We start from the raw sequence: 20,632 nt of genomic DNA on the forward strand, positions 1-20,632 counted from the left end.
AGTGGTTCTCAAACCTTTTGTGGTGTGACCCACTTCAAAATCTGACAAATGGCTCAGGTCCCACACATTTTTTTTTCAAACATAAAAAAATGAATGAAAATAATCCAGGTTGAATTACAGTGAAATAAAGGTCAGCACAATGGCATCATTTTTCATGTGGTCACCCACACCCCACCTGCAGTAGCTATATCCCCACCATTATTCTACACTGTGCTTTAAATACAGCTATTCAGAATAGAACTTTTGATTTACTGCAGTCAGACTATGTTGTGGCACAGTGTCTGAGATGTAAATTTCTATTCATATAAATATTTAATGTCAGCCTTGTTGCATCAGTATTTTGTCTTTGCTCAAACAAGCTCAGTGTTCTTCCACAGTTTTTTGTTGCACTTCAAAGCTACATTTTCTATTTTACCCCATATGAAATGAAATACATTCGTTTTTCATGATCGCAGTCAGTGAGCAGTCTTTGATCTATAAAACATGAGCTACACCCATAAGTAAAACTGTCAGTCTTAACATGACAGGTATTTTATGTTAGTTTGTGTTTCATTTTGTTTTTCAGCTGCTGTCTGGCTTTACCTTAGGACATGTTTGAGCCTCTTTGTGATAAACACTGGCTTCATGGCAGAGCAGAGAAGCAAGCACACAGTAACCTATGTGGGAGTGGGTTTTAAAGAAAAAAAAAACACCCCTCGGCCACACATTTTGAGTGCAGCAGATGTTTGAGTTAAGTAAATCCATGCTGCGGTGTGTTATGTCACTGATGATTTGCTACAGAGACATAGACTTAGAACTGCAACCAGCTTCTTCACAGTAAACACAAAACATGATAGACATTATATGAATAGATGTCCTTCTGTTGTCATAGTCATGTTTACCGTTAACAGAAAATTATAAATAACAGACGATTCGTATGGAAGTATGCTTTTTGGGGGTTGGTTTTTATAAAATTACACTCACCTCTACTGGATCTGTAGTAAAACTCTCATTTTTTAAGTGTTATTCATGCATTTTTATATCTTAGATGAAGCACAGTTTTACATTTACTAAAATAAATGTAGGACTTTTCATATTTATTCATGTCACTGGGGACTCCAAAAAGTCCTCAGTGACAACAAACAGAAAGCAGCAAGACAGCAGAAGAGCTTATAAATACATAAGAGTTGTTTGACTGGGCTACATTCTCTAATCTGCCTCTTCCTTCTATGCTCCCTCTTGTCTCTTTTTAAATGCAAGGAGGGCCAGTGGATGGAGATGCACTAACATGCAGGAGTGACTGCAGCACTACCATAGTGCAGAACAGGAAAGCTATGATTGCAGTACACTGTGTGACATCATTCTTTGCTGATGGTGCTATTACCCTATTATCTCTTAACACAGAGATGGAGGTGCACTCTGGCCCTGGTTTTTACTCCTTTAGGTGCAACAATGAATTATTTTAATGATCTTTTCATTTTCCTTTTTGTGTCCAACAAACCACAATCCCAAACATCACAAAAGACCAAGATAACAAACAAGTTCACATGTTATAAGCTCCAGGAAACAGTTGGCCTTTTTGCTTAAATGACTTGAAACATTAGCCCGAAATGCTTGGTGATTAATTGTCTGCTGGATGACAATAATTGCTTTAGCTCTAGAGAAATGTAATTAAATTGCAAGTATAACCAAATCACTTGTGGCCGACTATGGACTTCCTGAAGATCTGTGCAACTATTTTTAGAGGTTTAACTGTGTTTCATTTGATTTCAGGTACAAGTGCTTGATTCCATATCATTTTATTCTTTTTGCTGAATAAAAAAGATGGATTACGTTAACAGGATTTTTTTTTACTTTATGTCTTGCAAGAAAGCTAATTCGATTGTACTTTATTTATATAGTGCCAAATCGCAACAACAGTTGCCTCAAAGTGCTTAATTTTGTAAAGTAAAGACAGTAATGCAGAGAAACCCCAACTATCAGACCTAACTAATAGCAAGCGCCATGTCAATAGTGTGAAAGAAAAACTAACTTTTAACCGGAAGAAACCTCTGACAGAACCAGGCTCAGAGAGGGGCAGCCCACTACCATGATGGGCTGGGGGTGAGGAGAGGAAGACAGGACAAAAGACAGGCTGTGGAAGACATAGATTAATAATGATTAAATGTAGAGTGGTCTATAAACACACAGTGAGTAAAAAAAGATAAGTGAAGAAGAAACGCTCAGTGCATCATGGGAAGCCCCCAGTAGTCTAGCCCTATTGCAGCATAATTAAGGTAGTACTGAAAGTTTTAAAGCTAATATTAAAAGAGAGGGTGTCTGTCTTACAAATCTCCTGTTAAGATTGCAAATATAATATTATTGGATTATTTCTAGCCACACCATTGGCTGGAAACTGCTTTGACACAATGTTTTGAAGTCTTTCAGTATTATTTTATTTTCTCTGACTTTCAGCAGGCTCACAAAAGCGAAACTTCAAAAAGTAGTCAGGCATCTCAAACACACACTTCGCTTTGTTTGGTGTCTCCATCATTTAGGTTACTAAACAAACGGTCCATAAAGGAAACGACGTGCTCTGAATCAGGGATGCCTCACTGCTCTCCAGTCATGCGCCCTGGAGGTCTCGGGCCAGGGGAATTTGCGCCGTGGTGTCTCGAGGCTCGCTTGAGATAAGTGACCACCGTGCACGCGCACGTACGAGCCACACAAGTCACCACCCATTGCGTCAGCGCGCTCCCTCACCCTCTCCGTCAGCGCGCGTGCTCCGTGCGGGATGCTGAATTGTAGGTGATGATGGCGGAAGGGGAGCACCGCTGAGTTTCATCTGAGTTTTCACCACAGCTGTAGAACCATCTACAACATCGTTTCTGTCCATCGAGACCTATCCCGAGGCGATGGGGAACGAGGCCAGCATGGAAGGGGAGGGACAGGCGGGACAGCCCGGCCCCGCCGTCCCTGCAGCAGGGGCTCCGGCTTCCATTTCAGCACCACCGGACTCTGGACAGCTCATCAAGCCCAGCAATGGAGCGCCAGCCGGAGGAAGTGGGGCTGGACCCGGGCCGGGGATTAACAGGTAGCAGCAATAGCTAGGACGCTTCTCCGCCAAAGTGTGGAGAGGAATCAGGGAGGCTACACGGCAACGTGGTGTGTAGCGTACATTAGTAGCCTAACGATGTGCAGCGTAGATATAGGATCAACCGACTGCGTGTAGATAGACTTGAATGGGTGCTAAATTATTTATTTCAATATCACTGTCAACACAATTTACCACCACCCCCCTTTCAGACCAATTTATGCTTTTTATTTGTAATTTTTTTGGCAGCACCGCCCTGTTAATAAGAAAATTAATATGCAACGGTCTCGATGTGCAATCAATAAAACGTAAATATGCTCTCAGACGTCTGAAGTAGGAATTTACGCCCGTTTTCACGGTGTCTGTCCCGAGGCACCAGCAAGTATCATGAATGAAAGAGCGACGTAGTGAGGCAGTGTTAAGTATATATATATATATATATATATATATATATATATATATATATATATATATATATATATATATATATATATATATATATATATAATTGTAAATGATTCAAAGTGCACTGGATCTCACGTTGAAGGGCTCGATCGCTTCCATTACATGATGATTTCCACCGAGCATGCCTCGACATCAGTGCTAGTAAATAGAGAGTCATGACAAATCACCCTCCACCTTGCAAGGAGACGTCTGTAGGATGACAAAGCTACCCTTAGATATCGCCAGCGTCAGTGGAAGAGCAGTGCCAGAGAGCATAACCCACAGCTGTCCCAGTTAACAGATCTCAGTCTCAGTCTCAAATCAATATGCATCCGGTGAAAATTGTTTTTTCCACTTTTCTGTGTACTGCACAGAAGAGAAAAAAAAGAGCGTGATTTCCTCTCCTCAAGAGTGGTGCTCGCATCTCACCACAAGAAACCCAGACACTCAGTTCAGACGCGTTATGGCGTTGTGGCAGCTTCTCATGTGACAGCATCACCTTCAGATTAACAGGAACATACACTACATGGACCCCTACTCCCCCTAACACCCTCCCACCACCCCTTGCTGGCTTATACTGACAGCAATGTCGGCTAATAAAATATTAGCCTTTCCCAAAAGCCAGCACAAATCATTAGTGTGATCACATGTAGCAGCCTGCAGGTCTGTGTTTTCTGTGTGGGTGTGTGGGAGGGATTGCCCTTCCAACAAGATCTGATGTTGCCTTAATTATACAGTTCAGCAGTTGTAGACCTGAATATGCACATGCACAGTCACAGTCACAGCTGCGTCTTACATTCGCCACACCTGCTTACAGTCTCTTTCCATAGATTTTAGCCTGATATTCAAAGCTATGTGCTGATTTCTTAGTGCAACAGACGTCTGGTTTTTGATGCCTTTTTTTTTTTGCATTGCGCTGCTGCTTAACTTCTTTTTATTCCACAGTGAGTTTTAGTGGGCTTTTTATGTGTGGTCTGCAAAAGGACACCGTACGCTTTTAATAATGTCCAGTCTTCTTCGTGTTTCTGTTCGTCCAAGCATTTACCGTTCATCCCATCTATTCACTTTGGAACAGGTTTAAATCCTCATAGCTCCCTTGTAACCTCATGATTCTTTTATATCTTGATTTCTCTCTGGTATCCACCCTAAGGTATCTCATAAAGTGATGTCTACTGCTGAGAGACTGAGTGTACTAAAAGACCGAGGGAGGCATTATAAGAAATCGGCTGGGAGAGAGACAGAGAGTATATCATATGGCTAATTTAAACAGTCTTTTTAAGATTGTGGCTGCACATTCAGTCTGAATCTTGCCTTAACATATTCCTTTACAAAGACCTTGTGAGTGTTTAAGAAATAATGAGACAACGCCTGGGTTGAGACTGTAGATAGGAGACTTTCATCTGAATGAAAATGAGGTGCACCATTTTATGGGTTTGCCTATTAATATCAGTAAGGGTATAATATGCTTTATATAGCTTTATTCAAAAGCAAGTTCCACGTAGGAGGTTTTTGGGACCAATTCTGACAGTTTTACACTTTATTTACTGCAGTTAGAGAACTCTATCTGAGCCCCTGTATGAGTCTGTGAAGCTAGGGGAGCCACTCTTCTGCTTCTTCTCTTATCATAACAGCTTTGACTAAGTGCATAGTCATCCTGACTTATTGACCACAACTGAAAGGCAGTCTGACACAAGCTCCAAATAGTTCCTGTTTACAGCGATGAGCTCAGTGTCCTGCTGCTTTGGCATCTCCTTATTATCAGTCTAAAAACTCAACTGGTGGAGAACTGATATTGATATTAAATGCGGGTTTGAGTATTGATACTGGTACTTTACGAACCCAGACACAAGCAGAGTGCATGAAACCAATCACAAGTAATGGATACACTCAAATTCAAAGACTTTGAGCACACTCCAAATGCAAAGCAGTTCATATTGTTTATCACCAGGGAGGGGCATTTATAGAATATCATTGCTACCAATACTGTTTTTGATTCTGATTATAGGTTAGCGCCTTCACCTTTTCTCTTATTGATTCCTGATTTGTTTCTTTGTGGAAATAAGAAGTCCTACACAGTTTTTCAGCATCAGCACAATTGTTACATTATCTCTGTGGCTGAACACATTATAGTAACCGAGTAAAAAAAAAAAAGACTCAGTATGAGTTTGACATCATTGTTAGTCAATGCATAGCTGTCAGAAAAACAAGCCAGCATTGTTAAACGAATTGATAAGCTGGGAGGCAAAAGATTTAATTATTTGGAACCAGTTCTTCATTGGCACCCTTACTAATGACACTGTTATAAACAGAAAATGGATGTCTACCAGCACTGCTACTTTATGGCGAAAAATCACAATCAGTTATTTTTGTCTATAATGAGATCGCGATTATTTAACACAATTACTCACAGATGGAAAAGAATAGCGGCATTATCAAACTTTCAAAAAAGAAGAAACTTATTTTATCAATTAAAATGATTTTTTTTAAATACGTTTTACTCGTGAAGCTGGCTAAAACCACATATCCAAGTCAAGTACCATCTTCTTTGTGTTTCCAGGCTGTTCTGTGTCATGATCGCTGTGTGGCAGGCAGGAGAAGGACCCAAGATGCAGACTCACAGACACGGGGATAAACTTAAAGAACACAGCTTTAATGCTGGCACGGCAGAACGTAGGACATACAAAACTAAACTGGGATAACTAAATACAAAGCTCGCCAAGAAACACAGGGAGGAGCACACACAACATGAGGGAGAACGCGACGCCGAACAGAGGAAGACGCAGACAGAAATACACAGAGGGTTAACGAGGAAAGTGGGAACACACGGGGAACACAGGTGACACAAATAACCATAACGAGACAGGGCGGGGTGAACATAACGCTGACGGGTACAGGCACAGAGGTTCAGACAGGAGGAGAGAGAGCACGGGAAGAACGCAGACATAACGGGCTGGGGAAAACATAGAATAAGGCACGAAGAGAGACGAGGGCTCATAAATACACAGAGGGGCACACAGGGGGTAAGAGTCACGAAGGGAAAACACATAAGGAACAACGTAACAGATCAACCCAGGAAGCATGGCCTAAATAAAGAACAAAATACGAAAATACATGAAAACTAAGAATACTGGGCCCACATGGCCCAGGACCATGACATTCTGCGGATGAAACTGAACTTGGATGCCACGTTGAATATTTTGGCAGCGCAGACACTGTGTCCAGTCTAGTCACAACTACACACTGGATGCGTTTTGCCATCAGAGTAACAATCGCCACAAAACACAATACAGCTGTAGCTCACAGCTTGCGTGCTGTCTTTGAGGTTGCTTTTTGAAGGAACCTCTGCGTGATTTTTTGGGAAAGACCATTTGATATACTGAACCATGTTTCACATTTATGATGTGAGGCATTGCAGGATAAACTTAAAAGTTTCATCACTGCAACTACTACTTTTACATTTGTCCAGCAAGATTGGGAATATGTTGGCTCTAGAGTAAGCTTTCCCCTCATCTATGACTTGGCTGCTCATCATTTTTTAGGGGCAGCCAAGCTTGTCTGATGTTAAACAAAGCTACGTAACGTTGTCAGAGATGCTGTAATACACGCTTTATAACATTGATTTGGATCTTGTTGTCACAGCTTTTTTGGCAGGTTTGACCAATTGAAAAAACTAATTGAAAATCATTCATTCTGTGTCTGACATCTTTTCTGGTTGTTAGTGGCAACAACTAATAATCACTTTTTCTTATTTTTATATATTTTTTTACAGAAATTGCTTAAATGTGTGCCAACCCCTGCTTTGTTCCTCTTTAACCCCGATGATTCACTTACACGCAGAAACACTCTTGTCTAATGTCCAGCAGCCATTGAATGACAGAATTAAATCTGCCCTGCTGGATAATTATGAAGCTGTAAGTGTTTCCTTCTGGGAAATAAACATAACCTTGTTACATTTTCTTTCTTTCCTTTTTCTTTTTGATGTGACGTACCCGGCGCTGATTGAAAAACAAGTGCGATAGTTGTTGATGCTTTTCGACAAACAGATACTTAATGGTGGATTTACATTTTACTGATACACTGAACATGCAATTGGACATTCGCATCAAATAATGCCATTAATCATGTGCACATCTCATTCATCACCCTAACCCTTTCTACTCTGACCTTTAAATACTGCTAAATGGGAGGCACATTCATTCAGAAGCCTCAGCTACAGGTTCATTTCCAACAGAGAGAAAGCCTAAACCAGATACAAACATACACTACATCACAAGTATTTAAACTATCATCCTGTAAAAATAGCCCTGATTTGCTGTGGACATGGGCTCTCTGGGGAATCTTGTTGGGTGCACTTAGTTGCCAGTTGAGGTCTCTGTGGATCAGACTGTTCACACTTGGGACCTGGGAGTTATGAGAGCAGTGTAGTGTGACTAGATGGTCAGTATTTGTCTTTGAGTGGTTTTAATGTTGTGTCTGTAGCATCTCCACTGTATAGACTCTGAAACTTTATCCAGCTAAAATTAAGCACACATCAGTCTGATGACTACCCCTCTACCAACGGACCTAATTGGCACACCAGATGTCAGTGCGAAGACAATTTTTAATCCAAATGATAAAAGTAAATATAAATGAATGCCTGCTGTTTATTGTATAGCTGCAGTGGTTTTTATTGTTCAGTAAACCCTTTCAAAGCAATGTAATGGGTTGGTATATTGTATAGGCCAGTAATTAGATTTTTATTAGGACAATGAGTACTGTTAGTTAAAACATGGACTATATGAAACTTTGCTGGGAGGAAAGATGGAAATGCACAAAAACAGCAAGACTACTACATTTTGGAAAAAAAAGCTTTGATTTGATGTTAAAGGGAGCTGATGTTATTCTGTATTTAAACTGAAAACCGACTTGAACATTAGATGCTGATCAAAAAGGCTCTCAGCCATGACTCTTATGCTGGATATTTAATAGTGGATTAAGTTGAATTACTATGTCTATGGCCATCACTGTGCAAACAGCACTTTCAGTCTTTGTGGATACCCTCCTGTGCTAAAGTATTGACAGGATTAGCATGACTAGTTTTGTCTCACCTGTCTCACATTACATCGCCAGTCTGTCAATGCCCACTGCATGTGTTTTAGCAAGCACCTAAAGGATGTACTACAGATAAGAAATCACACTCATATCTGTTTAGTCAGTATTAGGGACCTCAAAGTAACTAGCTAGATTAGCTTAGCCTGAAGCTTGGGAAAATATCAAAAACAGCTCTGTCTGAGGGTAATGATAAAAACATGAGCATTTTTTCAGTACAAATTTCTCATGTGACATCATGCACACATTGCTTAATTTGTCAGACATATTGGATGTGATACAACCACCGGTTGCTAGGGCTAAATGTGTGCGCCCCAACTGGTTGGCAGGTGTTTCCTGGAGGTTTCTGGCTGTTGCTGGATGAAATCGTTTGCTTTGGGTGCTAGCACTGCAACAGACTGGCGTGGTGGTGTACCCCACCTCTTACCCTATGGCAGCTAGGATAGGCTCCAGCCCTCCCACGACCCTGAATTGGATAAACAAAAGAGGATGGATGCATGGATGCTAGCAGACTGTCACAGTTGCGTGTAGTTTTTCATGTTTGTCTAAAAAATACTCACTAACTACTAGCCCAAGGGTGTTATAACTTCAAAAAGTGAGAGGCAAACCTGAGATGGAGAAGGGTCACCTTCAAAGCAAAAATTGTGTCTCAGTGCTGCAGACAAAATGTTTCAGAAGGCGCAACTTTTACTTTGAAGGCAAAGCTTCTCCATTTCTGGTTTGTGTTGTACTTTTTAAAGTTTTACTACAACTTGAAGAGCTTACCAGCATTTGCAGATGAGTGCATCACTCCTATGACAATCAGAAGGAGGTTTTCAGGAACTAGTTGGGGAACAAACATTTGCCCCTAGAAACAGGCGTTTGCTACGGGGTGGACTGTAGACTCGTGTGACTGGAGCTTTATCAATCACTTTCACAGTGATTGCAGTCAACCTCCAGCAAAAAACCTAAAATCTAATGTTTGCCTCATGACCTGTGTTGGACAGATGGCCTGTGTAACCAGGGGCTTATTCGCTTTATTCTACATAGTCAGCGTGATTGTCACGTGTCCAAAAGTTGTCAGCACCTACATGTTTTTTGCTGTTGTCCGTTGATGGGAAACCTTCAGCTACATTAGACAGGGATAAGATTTTTCACAGTAAAACAGAGGTATGCTAAATGTTTCTCTCTGCAGTTAACTTATATTACTCTTCTCATATGAAAGTGGTAAAAATTTTCCCATCTAATTCTTGGCAATTCAGGGAATAGTGTTTCCTGTAATACTAAAAAATTCCTCTGAGATTTTCATTGTCTTGCATTTCAATTTTTAATTAATGTGACATTGGGATATTGTCACATGGATGATTAAGGCTGAGTAGACAATCTAATCATCTTTCTGCTTATTTGCGATCTAAAGTTTCACATGGGGCTCCCCAGCACGAAAGACTGGCAACACACAAATGCCTTACTATCCACTTTGTGAAGCAGTCTCTAGTGCTTTCGCCACAAAGCCACAAGTTGTTCTCAGTGGATTACCACTTACTGATGGATGAGAACATTTGAAGAAATCTTTTGAAAAAGTGTCCTCAAGTTTAAACTATGCTTTTGACTCTCATTAAGCCATGGTGCCTGAGGCTTTACATAAACCACAAGAGACTCCACTTAGTGCCTCGGTGTTTTAAATTGCAATTATTTTCTGAAAACACCTTGACATAGACTTAAATGTAGACTGCACAGTGGATCAACGGTAAGACGCATCAGCTACTAAAAAATGTTCATTTATCTGAGGCTTTCATGTCTGAATGCTTACCTTCGTAAAATCAGCAGCAGTGGCGGCAATCACGCCGAGTCACACCTGATAACATTAAGTATCCTTTTCAACATAGCGCGTCTGAATGCATGGAGTCAAATCCATTATTGGATTGGCGCACACAACACTGTACTGTGTTTATTCAGAGTGAGAGAGTTTCATGCATTTGTGCACACAGCACAACAGCAGTACTTCATTAATTAGTTATGTGAGATTATCCCTGACATTGAGACAGGATTGATCAGGATCTCACTGCAAATTACATTATGTACTTCACTTCAGGCAGGTGAACTGTAGTTTATAAGCTACATTTGTATATGTACAAGTTTGTATGGATCTATTCCCATAACCACATACACAATGATCAAAACAACTATCGCATTACAGCTGCTAATCAAAGAAAAGTTAAAATAATTCATTATATGTTACTTAGTGTCAGATCTTGCTCATACTACATAATATTGTGTGAAACTGGTAACTGCTCTGTCAATGTTCCCTGAGGATTATTAACATAAAACTGACCCATATGAATCACCGAATGCCTACATTTTAAATATTCATGAAGCCAGCAATGTTACATATCCCATGTCTGAGAAGGAATGAGTGTAGCCTCAGAAGGACTGAAAGTGATGGTCCGCCATAGACTGTCAGCAACTGTGTGAATTTCAAGTTCACAGTCGATAGATGAAAAGTAAAGATTTTCCCGATGGGCTCACTGCAGTAAACACAGAGCTCCTGTAGAGAGTTGAACAAGGTTAGAGTTTTGTGGCAACTCAAGTGTTTGCCAATGAGTCACAATTGCTAACATGCTCTATTTTAATTCCTTTATTCTCCCCATTATCGCCACACTTCCCTCACTGTGGATCCAGGGCTGCTGCTTCGACTGTCTTTGAAGATGACGGCCATGACTAAACAAGGTCTAAGTTGTTATGACAGTGGAAATCCTCCGTTCCTATTTAACTGTTGGCACCAGTGCTTGAAGGCCAGGGTGTGCAAGAAAACCCAAAGTTTACAGTCCTGATACGCCACCTTTGTGCCACCCCAAACAGAATGCTGAGGCGAGAACAGACCAGCTTTAAAGACAAGCACTTTACAGAAAGAGGCACTATAAAATAGGCAGCATTTGATTTACTCCTGGCCTCTGTTTTGAGTGGTCTGCTATCACATCATGAACCACAATACAATCTTTTAATGATATGTGCGCCTAATGCATCTCAGAGCTGAAGGACTCCAAAATGCATCCTTTATGAAGAAGCACTGCTGCTTATTTATATTCAGTAGCTGTTACAGCTATAAAAGCCCACTTAAGAAAAAGTCAAATGCAATGCATTTAAAATATATACTAATTTATTATAAAAGAAAAGGTCAGAAAAACAAAGTTAGGTTCCTTTGTTTTCCTAAGTTTAAACCCGGAAACACCACGTTTCTCTTAATGATGTTCACTATTCTTCTTTCAGTACTTTCAATCACTCCAAAAGGCTGCTGTGGTTATTTTCTTAAAGTTTCTGCATGTTAACAAAAGAAAAAAACCAAAAAGCTCGTAACCCCGTGTAGTTACTTCCAGCAGAGAGTATAATGAGTTTTTATTTCGGTGTTCTCGTTTATGCAATAGATGGCCTTGCATTCATGAGTAAAAAATAGCATGGACTGGGTGTTTGCAAATGTGTGCTTATAAGAATAAGCGTGTTAACTGGACTCAAAGACTTTATTTGTCACAGGCACAGTGGATATGTGTGCTTCAGTGCAGTCTGATATAGTGATCATAAAGCCATTTCCAGCAAGCGAACCTGAAAAGGATTTTTAAAACGTATGACTTTAAAAGTGTAAAATGTACATAAAGTGTGTAAAACTCAGTCTTGACCTTGCAAAGGGTAATTGAGAGAATAGCTGAGAAGCTTCTTGAGTTTTTTCAGAGCTAAAGCCTTTCCTATCCCTAGACGAATAGAAATATTTCCATGCTCAGTTGGCTCTCAGTAAACAATAGTCTCTTTAGTTAAACTGGTTATACTCCTAGCTTAGGACACAGATCTAATGTACACCTTGTTTTGTGTTCTCTTTACCTCTCTGTCAGGCCACCTCCATCAGACTCAGGACCTAAAGCAGGCGGCCAGATCGGTCATGGGACAGGTGACAGGTTGGCTTCCCATGACACCCCACAGCATGCTGCGCCTCATGGAGAGCAAGGCCAGGGCCATGTGGCCAGGAAGAGTCTGCAGGTGGACGTCGGTAGTAGCAGAACTGGGAGGTCCCCTTCTGCGTCCCCAGACCGAGGCAGTGTCCCCACCTCCCCTTACTCTGTGCCTCAAATAGCACCCATGCCCAGCAGCAAACTGTGCCCCGTCTGCAAAACCACCGACTTGATGGGCACTGGGGATGACAAGCCGAACATCAACACCTGCACGCAGTGCCGCTCCATGGTGTGCAACCAGTGTGGCTTCAACCCAAACCCTGACCTAACAGAGGTAGGTGGATCTGCTTCACCAAGATGTTTTTATTTTCAAGGATTGTTCTCTTTTATCTTTCACTACAGCAGACCAGTGCCACATAGTAAAGGTGAATTCATCTGATTCCCGGTTACTGTCAGTGAGGGAGTTACAAACGTAGTGAGCATCTGCCATGGTGCATTCGCACGGAAACAAAAACATCTCAAATACTGCTAAAAAGGTTAAAAAATGCAACCGTGTAATCGACTGCACAAACATATTTGGAATGAATTCATGCATACAGCATTGCAGACTGCCTCAGAGCTAAAGAGAATAAAAGGAAGAGGGTTACTCTCTAATGTTGACAAACTGAGCACAAGATTTTCCTTGTAATTTTGATCTGCTTTAAAATAGGACCAAGTCTAAACACCATCAGGTTTTGTTTGTTGTCACATGATTGTATTATTTTCATCATCAGTCAAATATGTGTACTGCACGTCTAAAGTCCTGTCAGTATAAACTTACCTGGGACGTTAGGAGGTACACCTTGCTAGTACCACGTTGGATCCTCTTTTGCCTTCAGGCCTGTCTTAACACTTTATAGCATAGATTCAACAAGATGATGGAAACATCCCTCAGAGATTTTGTTCCACATGATAGCATCACACAGGTGCTGCAGATTTGAGTACAGTGAAATCATTTTCATATTCATGAAAGCAGTTTGAGATGAGTTGAGCTTTGTGGCATGAAGTGTTCAAGGTTCAACATGTTGTGGCTTCAGAGATGATCTACTGCACTTGGTTGTAATGAGTTGTTGTTTGAATTAGTGTTTCCTTCCTTCCATCCTCCTCTGACCTATGGCATCAACCAGCCACCTTTGCTTTTTTGGACCATTTTCTGTAAACCCTAGAGATGGTTGTTTGACAGGAGATCACCAGTTTCCAAAACACTCACATACCAGACCAGCCCATCCATCAGACAACAACAGTTTCAACTTCAGCAGGTCGTCTTGACTACATGCCTAAACATGATTGGTTGCTGCCATGTGATTGACTCTTTATGATGAACAGGTGTACCTAACAAAGTGGCTGGTGAGTGTACAAACTGACTCACTTGTTGCTGTAGTGGAGGTCAGTCATTAGTGTCCTTTGCTCCTACGGGTTATCAGTAATTGAACTCAGTACCTGCTCACTTTCCAACAGCTATTTCACCAGCTGTCGCCATGGTCTCTGGCTGCTGCACTGCCAGTCTTTTCCTCTACACCCTTTGTAACGTCATAGTGGTGTATGCATTTTTTTTTGAAGTGGGTGATTCAGGTGCTACAATTTGGTTTAATTTGTCTTTTGAATGTTATTTCTCATTGACATTTATGAGTAATGCTGTTGATGACAATTGTTATCAAGTTGGCTCTGACTGACTCATGGGTTGAATTGCACCAAATGAATGGGAGTCAAGATGTGAATTAGATGCATGTTGTTTGAGAGCTGTGAACTTCTGCTCCAGCCATGATTTCTCTTGATAGGTGGAGTATTTAATAGTTTGGTTGGCTTATAATCTTTCATCTGCAAAGACCTGGTTGCATGCACTTTTCCAAGGTGCATAGTAATATATTACTCACCCCCTACTAGCCATAATAAATCAGAGGCTCTTACCTCTAGAGCAAACTCTGTTGTTTATTCAGCTAATCTATCTTTACATAACACTTATGTGAAGTATATTGTGCCTGTATATTATACATCCATCCTTTCTGACAAGCACATCCTAATCATGCCCAGAGCCTCTTCTGAAAAATCTGAACAGATTCTTATATCATCCCAAAAAAGGAGCACAACACATTACCCCATCATTCGCAATCATTCATATGCGTCTAAACACTCATCGCTGTTAACAGGTAGCTAAGAAAGCCTATTGCCTTCATCTGAAAATAAATCACTTGCCTAATTTGAATTAGGCCATGCTTCACTGTAACTGTGAGTCAAGTGTGGCTGTGTCATCTGTCACAAAGTTTCAAATCAACTTCACTGAGTCATGTTGCAAATTGAAGCCAAGAAGCAATGTCAGTTACGCTGGCCTACAGGCTATCAGAGCGACCGTAGGCTGAGTAAATATTAGGATGCAGAATATAATGTTTAGGTTTTTTGAACGATAAATGCGTGCATGTAAATGTACTGCCCAATGGGTGTGTGTAAGCTTGATGACATGTATGCATCGGGTGCATAAGAGAGGAGACTGCAAACGTTGGAAGAAGAAAGCAGTGGGGAATGGAAAGATGAGAAAGAAAAAAGCATGGACCAAAGTGGAAACAGACAGTAAAGAATAGATCATGGCAGGGAGTGAAGGAGAGCATGGCAGTAAAGAGAACAGCGGAGGTGGGTGCTTTTCAGCTCAGGCTTGGTGTGCTTGTCAGATCCTGACAGAGAGAGAGAGAAACAGGGAGGGAAAATGTCCAGCCTCTGGAGACCTGAAGATTTACCCCCTTAACCTACTTAGGATGGATTTGGCTTCAGCCTCACTACAGCATATCTAAAACAGCCTTATCACTCATCAGGGAAACTGATGACAACCAAGGTGATGATAATGCAGAAGATGACGATGACAGGAATTACGATTACAGTGATGGGAACTGGCCCAGAGAAAGGATAGCCATAGCAAGGCTGTGTCAAAATCCACACAGGGATTCTCTTGATTCTTAATAGTAAAATATTTGTATATAAACATATATCCTGTCCTGTATAATAACACGGTTTTGGGATTTTCTGAGATTATAATCTTGTTTTCATTTGAACATTTGGTGTTTTGTGTGAAAAATTACCTGAAGAATTTTCTCATTCGTTGTAGTTTCAGGATTAGACCTGTGATGACAACACACTATTAGGACCACTTCTTGTGCAAGAGATGTGTGTCTGCAAATAGTTTACAGAGACCCACTGAAGTCCCCCAGATTATCAGGATAATATGAGCAAAAATCTGTCATTGAAGAGGATTTCCCATTAAATCACAGAAAGATGGCAGTGCCGATTAAAGTCCTGATAGCTGTGGATGATTTCATGTTTGGATTTTTGAGCACAGACTCAAATAGCGGGGCTAGCCTGGATTTTCTTTTAAGAAGCCACATTATCTTGTAAAGAGAATCTCTCTTCACTCTTTGAGGGGTGAAGATAATTGTTGCAATGCACGTCAGAGCTGTGTTAAACTACCTCTTGATGGTAATGCAATTTGGATGTAAACAGCGAGCGACAAATGGATCTCACAGACCGCATCTGTTACGTGGCTGTCAGTCAAGCTGAGAAGACAAGTTTTATTTAGACATGATAGCTACGAATTCAGACATGCCAGCTATCGTGCACGTGAACTAAGACTTACATGTGACGTGACGTAGGTAGCACCGAAATGAGAAAACGAGAAAGCCAGAAAGGCAAGAAATGAGACGGTCTAAAGGCAGCCTTAGAACAACAAAGAACAAGAGCAGTGAGAGCGATACTGAGAATACCACAGACATTCTCCCCTGACAGTGTTCTCCCACCACCATACAGGGGAACATCTGCTTCATAATTGGTCCAATTTCTATTTATAGACCCTACCCTCCTTCTGTCTGCAACGGTGGCCCGGTCCTGAGAAGCCACAGCTGAAAGAAGGAGGGAGAGGAAGAGAGAGAGAGACAGAGCTGGTTGAAAAAGCTGTGCCGTAGCAGGAGGAGACAGAACGGGAGGAGAAAAAAAAGCATCATCATAAATTAACCGTAATAGCCAGAGTGTTCGTACTGACACTATCTATCTCTGCATAAATTCAGCGTAGGGAGAAAAAAATACCCCAACAACAACAAAATGGAGAAACAAATCAGAAAACAATGCTAAGATGCTTTTGAAAACGAAATTTTTTCTTCATACAGTTTGGTGATGAAGACACACCCCTGACATGGAGCTGAAACATTCTTCAAACAAGTCATGAAACAATGACTCTTTAAAGTCTTTGTTTCAGAAATGCCTTGGAGGTTCTTCTCTTTCTTTCTTTTTTTATCAACAATCCCACAAGCTGAAAGAGCAGTTTTAACAAATGCTCCCACACAGAAGCACTCTATCTCCTCATTCGAGTTTAAAATATAGCAGGTAGGTGGCCACAGTTTACAGTTGCAGTAGATAGATTTAGCAACCAAACCAAAAGCAGTAATATCGATTTGGACTCTACAATAAAATGTTTCCAATCAAGATCAGACAAAAAGCTTCAGTAATCAGATGAAACAGGCAGACGTTCAGTATAAAAAGAAAGAGAGAAACCCACTGTACATCTGTTAGGCACCAAACAGCAGACTGGCCTCGTAGACACTGTGTACTGAAAACCACAGATTAGATTACTGAGCTATTGTCATTGTTAGTTAGTGAAGGCCCACTTTCTAGCTTCAAACGGAGAATTTTTGCCATCTTGGTTTTGAAACTGGACACAATGAGTGAGGCACAGGGCTGACTAAAAAACTGAGGCTCACTACATACTCTTTGGATAGTCATATGTCTGACAAACGAAAAAAACAAAAACATCCCTCTAAAAGGCATAAATTCAATTACCCTTGAAACTAGAAACTGAGACCACAAACTGATCAGGAAAACATATACTGGGTGCACAGCTGGACGTCTTTTGTACACAAGCTTACAGTTAAACACTACATTTCTCAGTCAGACATGGGACTGTTTAAATCGACTTTAATGCTCTAAAGTTCTAATCCCAAGGCTGAAAATCAATTTTCTCAAGCGACACCAACCGGGGAGAGCAAGCTGTCCATAGTGTCATAAGTAAACATTCTGTAATTTTCAAGCGTGCTCGAAGGCAGCTTTGTGGGTTGTGAGTGTTTCAGGTATGGTATTGATCCCAGTTTGACCTTAAACTTGTGATTACTTCTTAACTTTTAGAAAGTGCGCTGTGTTCTTCAAACTGAGGGCCACTTGAGTTTTTTGCTGAGCTAAAAGGAATAAAAGAAGGAGTCTATCTGCATATGTGTGACTGTTTATATTTCTTAAATAGAGTTCAACCAGTCTGCTTCCTGTTCGGAAGGTGAATTTGTCATATGGTGTAGAGCAGCTTGAATGCAGACTCCTGAACAAACTGATGATGAATCCAGAAACAGGCAAATATGGTCCAAAATCCAAAAGAATAACACAGGTGCCTCACACACCCACACACGTAACAAAAACAAGAGGATTATATATTTAGTCGGAGTAACACAAACACACAGGTGTACTGTCTCTCTCGCACTCACGGCAGGTACACAGTATGATGCTACAAAGAACTGAGGCCAGGTAATCGAGGAAAGTGGACACAGGAGGGTGACGAGACACAGCTGAAACTGATTAAAACAACACAAGGAAGTAAATACAAGGCACAAGAGACAAATGACTACCAAAGTAAAACAGGAAGTGAGTAACAGAAACACAGAATATAAAGCACTTCACAAAAGAGGACTAATAAGATCTCATAGAAAACAACAAGGAATCAAACTGAAAGAACTGCTGGAGAAGAAAGGATGTGTACTGTTGAATATTATTATAGTTTTCATTTTTTGTTGCTAGAAATTGTGGAGATGCAGAGTAAAATTCTTAATTTTTCCCATAGCTGAGGCCTTGCACTATTTGGACAAAAATATTGGGTCACACCCCTTAATCTTTGAATTCAGCTGTTTACTGTGCCATTGCCATGGGTGTGTAAAAGCAAACAACGGGCCATGAAGTCTTTCTTTACAAACATTTGGGAAACAATGGGTCATTCTAGAGAGCTCGATGTATTTGAGCATGATACTGTAATATGATGCCACCGTTGAAACAAATCACTTCATGATGATTTTTTTTTTACCTCCTAGATATTTCATAACCAACTGTGAGTGGTGTTATTGCATAGTGGAAGCGTTCAGGAACCACAGCAACTCAGCCCAAGTGTTTAGAGAACGGGGTTGCTGAGTGTTGAGGCTCATAGTGCGTAAAAGTCACCAACACTCTGCTGACTCAATAACTTCCTCTGGCATTAACATCAGCACAAAAACTGTGCCGGCAGCTTCTGGGCATGGGTGTAAGACGTAGTACTTGAGTCGATATAGTGCATGTTTGTTTGTGGAATGACACAAACACAAGCGATCTGTTTGAAAGTTTTAAGGTCTTTCAGATTTTCATCACATTAGCACTTAGTGTTTAGTGAGATGACATTTGCCATTAGCAGATGTTATTCTATTTGCCCAATAAACAGTCAGCAAGGCTGACACAGGCAATCGGATTGGCTGATATGTTGGTGCATTGCAGAAAAAATAGTTTTCTCTGTATGTTGCTGTATGTTTTCAGGGACATTATTAGTGGGCATTCATGGTTCTCAAAGTATATTTTTAGCTGATTATTCTGCAGCGCCTGCCTAATTTGGCAGTTCTGCTTCACAAGCTCACTTGGGGTGTTTTTTGTTTAATTCTGTGCTTATTTGTGTCCTTTTGATAAAACAGTAATGTTATATGTGTGTCTGTGCTAACTCTGTTCCACTGGCTTATTTAGGGCCTTTGTTTATAATCACAGTACACATACACACACATTTACATGCAAATATAGAGAAAACTGCAAAGCAAAGTTAGCCTACACATTAAATACAATCTAGATTTTGTCAAATATCAATATAAATAATTAGACGCTACCTGAATCAGCAGTGTGTTTGCTGACAAGCCTCATTCCTCGGTCAACAAAAGAATTCATCACTCACTCAAGCTGCAAGCTGCAGTTGGCCTTTCGAAACGGCCACATTTTGAGTGGGTAATGTATTAGTTATATAAATGTAAATACAGTGATATGGTCATATCAGTGAAGGATAAGTCCATTATACCCCAGAGGAGGCAGAGGACGGTTCCTAATCCCCTCAAATTAATTCAGATATTTAGCGTTAGACTTTTCTAATCCCCCTCTAACTCTGGATGATGTGGCACAAGAGATTCAGTGACATTCAGATCTGGCAAAGTGTAACACAATGAGAATGTTTCATGAATCACTATTAAAGTTTCATTTTAGTGAAAGACAGCATTGCTTCTGTCTGACATGGGTGAGCTGTGAAGAATTTAATGTAGGAAATCAAGATGTCATTTGGTTAGATTTAGAGTAGGAGATAAATCATGTATGAAAATACCATTTAGGGGAATCTCTTCAAGATTCACTTAATTTTAGTGAATGTGATCTTTTTTCTCTCGATCCTTCTAAATTATTCTTTCCATGAAGCTGTTGATCTTTGTGTGTCTTGCTCTCTTTTGATGAGAGATTCATTTTCTTCCGTTTGACGATGCTAAATAACATCAGAGCAAAAACCCCCCCAAAAACCAAAACATGTTCTGAAATGAATTTATTTCTGAGTCTACCTACTAGTCAACAAATGTTTTTCCAGGTTTTTCAACAAAAACATTGAGTGCATGTCTTTTGGTCACACCCTAAACTACATGATACAATACATACACTTACACAATATTCAAATAACCATTTAGCCAGTATGATATGCACAGTCGACTATTTAGGTTTTTGGACAATGACACAAATTTTGTAGTTTTTCCTCTGCATACAACCGCAGTGTTTCTTAAATCAAATATTCAATATTTGAATATAATTCTATAGCCTTAATTCTAGGTTTTTAACAAAAGTATTGTATTGACTGTTCGATGTGTGGTTGTTTTCAAGTTTTGAACTTGCACTTTTTAGATGTTCACTGGAGCTCTCTAAACAGAGATGTTGATGCAAGTGAAGGAGGCTGACAATCTGAAATAAACCTGTGAGAGAGATTTGGTAGTTCGGGAGTGTCCATCTGCTTATCCATTTTGGGGTTGTGGGTGGGAGCTGG

General features: G+C 40.5%; 1 protein-coding gene across 1 annotated transcript in view; it reads left to right on the plus strand.

The window, feature by feature from the left end:
* The first annotated feature begins 2,768 nt into the window (after nt 1-2,768).
* Nucleotides 2,769-20,632, plus strand: part of bsnb (bassoon (presynaptic cytomatrix protein) b) — a 79,932-nt gene continuing 62,068 nt past the window's right edge. The window contains exons 1-2 of the mRNA XM_026167802.2: nt 2,769-3,052; nt 12,445-12,835. Of these exons, the coding sequence (XP_026023587.2) occupies nt 2,874-3,052; nt 12,445-12,835 (570 nt within the window). The 5' untranslated portion in view covers nt 2,769-2,873. The remainder of the gene's footprint in view (nt 3,053-12,444; nt 12,836-20,632) is intronic.

The sequence above is a fragment of the Astatotilapia calliptera genome, chromosome 5 (assembly GCF_964374335.1).
Source record: "Astatotilapia calliptera chromosome 5, fAstCal68.1, whole genome shotgun sequence".
In the NCBI taxonomy this organism is placed as follows: Eukaryota; Metazoa; Chordata; class Actinopteri; order Cichliformes; family Cichlidae; genus Astatotilapia; species Astatotilapia calliptera.